Source organism: Nelusetta ayraudi, unplaced genomic scaffold (assembly GCF_046127955.1).
Source record: "Nelusetta ayraudi isolate G7.1 ecotype Tasmania unplaced genomic scaffold, CSIRO-AGI_Nayr_v1 ptg000039l, whole genome shotgun sequence".
Lineage (NCBI taxonomy): Eukaryota > Metazoa > Chordata > Actinopteri > Tetraodontiformes > Monacanthidae > Nelusetta > Nelusetta ayraudi.
In genome coordinates this window covers 929,670-937,510 of record NW_027466089.1, presented here as the reverse complement: position 1 = coordinate 937,510, position 7,841 = coordinate 929,670, and the positions used below count along the sequence as shown (strand labels likewise).

Genomic DNA, 7,841 nt, shown 5'->3' with positions numbered 1-7,841 from the left:
GTTAAAAAATTATAGCACCTTGACGAGCTCGACGGCTGGAACAAAGACATGTTTAATGTTTCACCATTCGTGTGCCTTTAACTCTGTCCTTAATGCGCCCCCTGGTGTCATAAACCATTACATCAAGTCACTGCAATTGAATGTCCCAAAAACAGATTTTCATATATGTCGCTCGTCTATCTGGCATCCTGGCCCTTTATGACATCACAAACAGTTGATTTGCTCAACGGCTCGTTTAAAATCATTTTTATTTTTATTATTTATTGTATTTTTTTTTTTTTTTTTTTTTAGTGGACCATGCAATACACATAAGGATTTAATTTAGCTCCATTCACAGACAAGCTAAAGACCAGTTTTCTTGTTACTCAAAGCTCATATATGTTGTTCTATACATTTATAGTTTGGGTTCCTGCATCGCTTCATGTACTATTTTTTTTTCACTTTATTTTAAATAGATCTGTGATTGATTCAACTATTGAGTGGTAATGGGAACAAATTCTTCATTAAGAAGCCTCACAGGCTTCTATTCTCTCCTGCATTTTGTTTTTGTCTCCTTGCTTCTGTTGTAAACTAAACAAAATGAACAAATGGGCAATAATCCATTTGGAGTGCTGTGTTAACTGTCCCCCTGAGCGTTAGCTTTTCTATCTGCCTCCAGGAGATAGTCCTGGTCAGCATAGATAAGGAAGCCGGTGAACGTGCTGTCTGTCCAGAAGGGATCAAAGAAGAGTCCATTCTGCTCTGAGTAGAAGATCTGCAGCCACACCTGGTCCGACCTCTGCAGGTGGAGAACGGTGGAACCCGAGGCCACGTCGTGGTTGCCTGTGTTTGCGTCGAAAGTCTTGACCTTGTACTGCCCATTATGGACCAGCCCAATGGCGAGGTGTTTGTTTGCCAGAGTGATGTCATATGTAAAATAGTAGACACCGGGAATGGCACAGACAAACTTCCCGCTGCTGGCGTTGTAGTGATTCCCTTCATTGAGCAGGATCCTGCTGAAGCGGATGGGCAGTCGCTCTTTGGGGTAGCTCTTTGTCACAGCGACAGAGAAGGCCGATCGCGCCGTGCTGCCACAGTTGCAGGGGCCAGGAGCTCCTTCCTGGCCTCCATCCCCTGTTTCTCCTTTGGCTCCCTGTTTTCCAGCAATCCCTCGTACCCCCCGAGGTCCCTTCAGTCCTCGTGGTCCAGCCTTACCTATGACACCTTGACGGCCTTTCTCACCCTGCCTTCCTGGGTTCCCAGGCCTTCCTTGGTCACCTGACAACAGATAGATAGATAGATAGATAGATAGATAGATGGATACTTTATTCAGGTGTGCAGCAAAAACTCTTAGTCACCCCTACAAAAAAAACACCATTAAGTTGTAAAAAAAAAAAAAAAAAAAAGAGATAAAAAGTAAATGATTAGATAAAATAAAAAAGTTACAAAAAAACTGCTATCAACACAATGAAGTGCACATTAGCAAGATCCGTTGTGCGGTCTTATTGCCGTCGGAATGAATGACCTCCTGAACCTCTCAGTTCTGCAGCGCATCGAGAGCAGTCAATCACGGCGGCCACTTTGTTGAGCGACCACAATGTCTTGCTTGAGGCGACTGTTGTTGCCAAGGATGGACTTCATATGTTTGTATGGACTATTCACATTTTCTTCACACATTTACATAAAACTCAACAGATCTGATGTGTAAACAAATCCAGGCTGTGGAAGGTGTGCTGCTAGAAAATGACAATATTAGCTGTAAAGCATGGTAAAAGGCAGTTCTTCACAAATTAAGTAATTCCTGTTTATTTTTCCTATTTTTCTAAAATAAGGCTATGAGAAAGGATTGAAGGGATTCAGTGAGTAAGTACCATTGTTTCCTCTTTCTCCTTTGTCCCCATCTCTCCCGTCTGGGCCGTCTATCCCCGGCATACCCATCGGACCCATGGCCCCAGGTGATCCAGGAGGTCCTGGGCTGCCTGCAGGCCCCGCTGGGCCGGGGAGGCTGCAGACAAGCTGCGAGGAGTGGATGGTGATGTTGCGACCTTTCTTGGCTGCAGCGTACGTTGACTGACAGCACGCAGCTGACAGCAGACAAAACGTCACACACATCTGGAGCATGACGATCGCTGTAGGGGTCACAAGGATTATATTTTTGTTTTTTAGTTTAGTCACAAGCCACAGTGTGAACGATCAAAGATGAGGGGAAAATATGGAAGGTTTTAAAGACAGTGAAGCAGACAGCGGAGGACGCAGTTACAATGAAGGCAGTGTGGCAGATTTCATGCTGTGACATAAGAGAAGCTGCGCTTGTTTTGTTTCAGGGCACAGGCTGCCATATACGGCATGTTTTTGCAATAGTCTGACATCTCAAACAACTCACCAGTTGGTACAAGATGACCCGAGGGCATTTTCCACCTCATTCCACGTCCTTTTTCGGCATGGGAGCAAAAAAAGAAAAACCCTTCCTACATGATTTCCCAATAATCGATTGAACACATCCTTGCAGAATGGCGCTGTAGAAAAATGTGCAACACTGACTCGCGGCCCATAACATCCGCCCTGTTCCTACCGCCAATAAAATACTTTCACCATGATGTCACTACATAAAGTGCAGCATCACAGATCACGTGACCACGCTCTGGGAAAACTCAACAGAATTCCCAGTTAATCATCCTTGGCATTCTCACGAGGCGCAACCCTGCGAAACGCACGGCACAAGCTTGTCCTAAATAAGTTCATTAAGTCGCTGTGATGAGGCAGATGTTTTTTTTATTCATCACTGAGGGCAGATCCCAGGCCTGATAGACCAATAAAATATCCCGGCTGTTGGGTGAGGCAGTGTACTGTTTAGTTATTATGGCTGAGTTTTACCAGAACCATGTGAAATAACCCTTTACAGCCAGATGCCGTTGCAGATACTTTTTTTTAGAGAGACATCCAATAGACAAGAAAACACATTAAGTTTGTGAGGGACTTTCATGGGAACGTAAATGCCTGTCATTATGAGACTGAAGCTTAGTTCACCGTAAACACATTTTCAAGTATGCTGCATCAGCAGGAAGTGATTAATAACAGAGCTGGGATGTATGGAGTCGACCTGGATAACATTTTTACAGTTGCAATTTCACTTCCCTGTACTTTCGAAGGTCCTACTTGTCATCAGTTTCAGAGCTTTATTCTTTTCCGTACCCCAGACACCAGTGGAAGAGACTAACAATGAATTATTTTTAACCTTCCAAATGAAAAAGCTACATTTTCCCCTTTATTTACAACCTAAAACTGATGTTGTAACTTGAACTCTGGAGACAAACAGACAAGTACACATCTATACAAATGTACAGTACTTATTATTCTGCAAATCGGTCATGTTTTAATGATGGCAGTTTATAAAATTTATTTCAAAAGTAAAGACTTTGATCTAGGTCTATTGGTACATTAAAACAAAAGTGGGCAAAGTACTTAAAACTGTACAAGGTTTGTCACAATTATAAACTACGCGACCTGCTTCAGCTTTCCAGAAGTCTGACGTTAATTCACCGAGCAAGGTCTCTGGTCAAGTCCTTGAAGGGATACCGGGGGACGGTGAGCGAAAATGAAGACCAGAGATCTCACTGGCCCAGGAAGGAGGCCATGGGGTCATCAGCTCGGCAGCGCTTCATGCGGAAGGCCTCCATCTCCTCCTCAGTCGGTGCCTTGACTTCCAGCAGGCTGTTGTACGGCCTCTTCCTCTCGTCCACCTGCATTATCGCCTCCATCTGCTTTATACGCTTGTCTTCCGCGTCCAGCGCCTGAGAGACGGAGGAAAGATCAGAGTTGGATCAGAGTCTGAGGTGATCAGCCACGCGAGACACGAGGCCAGACTTGAAAGGCGACCGTACCTTCTTTAGTTTCTCCTTCTTCTTCTCTTCGCTCTCCGAATCACTGCTGTCAGAGTGGTGCTTCTTGTTCTTCTTGCTCTTCTTTTTCTTCTTCTTCTCTTTTACCATCTTGTCTCGATGCATCTGAGAATGGAGCATCATTTCATCATTGAGACCTGCTGCATCTCCAGGTAATTTCCGGTAGTTTATTTAAATCTGAATTTTGTCTGCTGTATTCGTTTTTTGAGTGTCACTTACTTCCAGGAGGGACTTGGGCGGCTCTTCCTCTTCAGCGTATTCAAGTCCTTCTTCAAACGGAACACAGTCCGTCGTGTTCTTGAGCAAAAAGAGAGAAAGAGAAATACATGGAAATAATTTTCAAGAAATTCCAAATGATGAAACCGATTGTGTATAAACTGTCAGACGGTCTACTTACGACACTAATTCCAGTGTCCCCGGTGCAGTAACTCTGTTTGACCACAGAGCGGCAGCACTTGTATCCCCAGAAGCCTTCTTTCCAGTAGGATCCCCAGATACACTACCAACAGCAGATTTGTTATTTGAAATACGACTGGCTATATGACAGAAATAAGAGGGAGATGTTTTGCTTTCCATGGAGTCCTCACAGTGTGGTTGTTGATGACAACGTCCTCCTCGTACTTGGAGCGAGCCACGGCCTTCTCCAGCCCCTTCAGCACGGCGCCGTGGCGAGAGTACTCCACATAGTCCTCCGTCTGGGCCAACAGCAGCTCCCGTGGCGGTGCGTTCAAGTGCTCATCACCCCCGTACTGAGTGTGACATTAAGATGGACAAACGTCTTGAGTGCACTCATAGGTCAGCGAAAACGCATGCCTTTTTAGGTGAATTCCATTCAGCTTAGGGTGACATGAACAGCTGACAGCAGTTGTGCGTACCTTCTCCAGGATGCTGTCCCGCTGTTGCTCTTTAAAGTCCTCCTTCTTGACTTTGAAGGAGTTGTGGAGCACCTCCAGCTTGGTGGGGTCAGCCTGCAGGTGCACCTCAGAGCCTCTCTCATAGGCCTCCCAGGCAAACACTAACACAGAATCAAACCACGACTCATTATTCACAAAAAATGGCCAGCACAAAATGTTTAAAAAAAAAACCCAAAAAAACCAAACATGTTTGACAATAAAGATTTAGTTAAAATTCCTGTTTGCTCCAGGAGATTTCTTTAAGACTCACACTGTGTTTGCGCCATGGTGATTGTGTCCCCTGAGTAGCGAGCAAAATTGTCTCCGGCATAGCCCACTCTGTTGGACAAAACAGGTCAAAAGCAGTTTAAACTTAGGCCTCAGAGAATGTGTTGAATTATGTGCAACTTTAGTCACTCACTCATCAGGATTCATGCCAGTGTTTGCATAAGGATTCTCTCTCATAGCGCGAGTCTTCGGATCATAATAGGCCGAGTTTGGATCCAGATTCCTCAAGTACTGTGGGATAGAGACACAAATACTGACTGTTGGTCATGTCATGAACTAGTACTTCATTCAGTGCCCCGTTTCACAGATTCATTACTGGCACAATGACAGCAAATTAATACAAACATAAAATCATTTGTGTCACCAAACACTCACTTTGGCTGTGTCTTCTCTGATACGCAGATTCCTGACAGTGATTCGTCTCTTGGAGTCAAAGTTCTGTCCCGGCATGTCGATGTCATCCGCGTACTTATCTTCATCCTCGTCTTCGCTGTTGTGTTCCCTCTCCTGCAGAGAAAATCATCTAAGTTTAACCACTATCTCTGCAGTTACACCTCTGTTACATTGTTTTAATTCAAATGTTGACTAGACTGGATACTTACAGTTTGGTCCAGCTTCCCAGAAGCCAACTCATCCTGAAGTTTCTGCGCTTTGAGTGTCCTTTTGGCCTGATGTGCAAAAGTAAATAAAGAGCAACACACAGCATGCGTTAGAACTGCTTCATCTATTCTTCATTTCACTAAATAAAGTGAAAAATAAATATCATAAGGTGTGATTGACTTCTAACTTCAGTTATGTTGCTTTGTTGGTTCTGAACTTTTCATGCAGGCACATACTCACACTTTACAAATAAGATAGACAGAATAGAAAAACCTAAACAGATCTCACCAGATCTACTTTGGCATATTCTTCCACAATGCGCTGATGTTCCTCAGGATCGTAGCCGTTCCAGCGGTCACGCTTCCCGTCGTAGTCCAGGTCTAATTGTACCTGAGAGTGTTCGTCTGGAGCGATGCCTGTGCCCGTGAACCTGGCCCCAACTTTTCTGGGTCGCTGTTGAGACAAACCTCAAGGGTCATTGTTTGCCGAGGGCAGATTGTCATAGCCATCAACGTAATTCAAAACCTTCTGAAAGATAAAGATTTCTAAATCCGGTGTACCTCCAAGCAGTCCTTCTTCTTGTGCGTAAGGGCGCCGCAATTTTCGCAAGCTCCTTTACGAAATTTAGTTGCAACAGAAGCCTGGCGGGAGCAAAACATACAGAATATTATTCGCCTTTAATTGTCTGCGTCACACAAGGCATTTAAGTGTACGACTCGCTCTTACCTCCTGAACTCCTCTTTTATACCAATCACAGATGGGTGCAAATTGGCTCTCTCTTTCCTGCTGGGGCCTCTGATGCTTGAGTGTGGGTCTTTTGGATGGGTCAACGTACCATGGCACGGATGAGATGTACTGTGGGATGTGAGGGTTGATGTCCCTGAAAAAAAAATTGGGAAGCGGCACAAAGTAGTAAATATTAATGTTACAAATCTGGTTTTACTGTCAATGACATGTTAAAATGGAAATAGAACATTTTGACAAATTATGTCATTATGACAAAAGGAATTCACAAACATTGGCTTTTACAAGTTTTTGGGAGGGAATACCATAGTATGATTTATAGAGATAATAAACTGTATTTAAAGAAAGTGTACATGGTTTATTTAGAGGGGAAAAAATGAAAATAATTTCATCACGTCAACTCTCGGTAGACTCACTTTCCCTCCTCGTCCACCTCAGCTGGAGCATTTCCCAGCTTCCTCTGCTCCTCAAGTTCCTTCTTCTTCCTCCAGTCCTCCCTGGTCATCTTTTTGGGCTCGTCCAGGCCCACCATGCCCTCCGAATTTGCATTAGGCAGCTGCTGCAGCTGCTGCAGCTGCTGCTGCTGCTGCTCGTTCATGACTGAACCTGCACACCACAGGAATGACGATGTAAGCGTTGCAAAACCTAAAACTAACACTTGACCAACTTCTTAGAGACCACGACAAACGTAAACAAGAGGTTTCTCTCCGTTGTGCATCGTCTCCATTAATGCTCGATGAAGTTGACGCATGCGCACATATTTACACCCAACAGAATATGCTGCACGAACATATCAGTATATGCATATATTGGCATATCGCCTTCTCAAACGAAGCTCATAGCTTCTTTTTTTTATTTAAGTTTTCGTGGTATCGACTCGAAACGCTTTCTATATTTCGTCCAATTTAACTACTCGTCTATGGTGTTACCAAAAAAATCCCACTTTATCTTAATATGGATGAGCAAACATGGCATGAGTTGGTTTTGGGCCATGATTTTTGCTGAATAGCTTCCATACACTATGCTAGCAGATGAGGCTGCATAGCAACTATCGATGGCGTTCGTTCGTGGTAGAACTTAATAAACAAACTTGCTTACCTCGACCGGAGCCCACAAATACGACGCGACGTAGTTTTCAGTCGTTAAAACAGCGATATCGACGGTGTACTGTTTTGAAATTTGACAACGTAGGTTGTGTTTTGACTACCACACTAGCGTCGCCATTTTACGCTTTGACCATGTACGTCACGACCTCTCTTACTCGGTGGTGCCGCGTGGGTGGGACTTTCTCCAAGAATAAGCGCGGCGCCTAGCGGACAGAAAACGTCCTGCGCCGTCTTTTAGCATAATAGACGTGAAACGTATGCTCGAAACGAAGTGCACTCAAGACCAACAACCATAGAGTAAGGTTAGAACATCATTAGTTCCCAGAACTAAG

General features: G+C 44.2%; 2 protein-coding genes across 5 annotated transcripts; both read right to left on the bottom strand.

Moving 5' to 3' along the window:
• Positions 1 to 31: 31 nt before the first annotated feature.
• c1qtnf2 (C1q and TNF related 2) lies at positions 32 to 2,598 on the bottom strand. Its single transcript, XM_076032919.1, has 3 exons — positions 2,363 to 2,598; positions 1,851 to 2,108; positions 32 to 1,257 (listed from the first exon to the last, which is right to left on the bottom strand). The coding sequence occupies exons 1-3, from the start codon at positions 2,400 to 2,402 to the stop codon at positions 617 to 619; spliced, it is 939 nt and encodes a 312-aa protein (XP_075889034.1). The 5' UTR covers positions 2,403 to 2,598; the 3' UTR covers positions 32 to 616.
• Positions 2,599 to 2,734: 136 nt separating this feature from the next.
• On the bottom strand, positions 2,735 to 7,656 carry slu7 (SLU7 homolog, splicing factor). Of its 4 annotated transcripts, none has more exons than XM_076032913.1 (15): positions 7,502 to 7,656; positions 6,820 to 7,009; positions 6,386 to 6,539; positions 6,220 to 6,300; positions 5,948 to 6,112; positions 5,662 to 5,727; positions 5,435 to 5,566; positions 5,193 to 5,290; positions 5,043 to 5,110; positions 4,754 to 4,893; positions 4,466 to 4,627; positions 4,276 to 4,377; positions 4,098 to 4,175; positions 3,861 to 3,983; positions 2,735 to 3,770 (listed from the first exon to the last, which is right to left on the bottom strand). In XM_076032913.1, exons 2-15 carry the CDS (start codon positions 6,999 to 7,001, stop codon positions 3,591 to 3,593), a joined length of 1,731 nt encoding a protein of 576 aa, XP_075889028.1. In that variant the 5' UTR covers positions 7,002 to 7,009; positions 7,502 to 7,656; the 3' UTR covers positions 2,735 to 3,590. The 4 variants fall into 4 exon arrangements, with proteins under 4 accessions (XP_075889028.1, XP_075889030.1, XP_075889031.1 ...); XM_076032915.1 differs by having other exon boundaries at positions 6,820 to 6,992; positions 7,494 to 7,655; XM_076032916.1 differs by having other exon boundaries at positions 6,820 to 6,989; positions 7,494 to 7,655.
• Positions 7,657 to 7,841: the final 185 nt, after the last annotated feature.

Bases quoted from the DNA above. Each gene is read 5' to 3' on its own strand.
- c1qtnf2 (XM_076032919.1), bottom strand. From the start codon at position 2,402: ATGAGGTGGAAAATGCCCTCGGGTCATCTTGTACCAACTG. The intron at 2,109-2,362 runs GTGAGTTGTTTG...TGACCCCTACAG, and splicing joins GGGTCATCTTGTACCAACTG to CGATCGTCATGCTCCAGATG. The intron at 1,258-1,850 runs GTACTTACTCAC...ATCTGTTGTCAG, and splicing joins AGGAGAAAGAGGAAACAATG to GTGACCAAGGAAGGCCTGGG.
- slu7 (XM_076032913.1), bottom strand. From the start codon at position 7,001: ATGAACGAGCAGCAGCAGCAGCAGCTGCAGCAGCTGCAGCAGCTGCCT. The intron at 5,567-5,661 runs GTAAGTATCCAG...TTTTCTCTGCAG, and splicing joins CTGGGAAGCTGGACCAAACT to GAGAGGGAACACAACAGCGA. The intron at 3,771-3,860 runs GTACGGTCGCCT...TCCGTCTCTCAG, and splicing joins AGAAGGAGAAACTAAAGAAG to GCGCTGGACGCGGAAGACAA.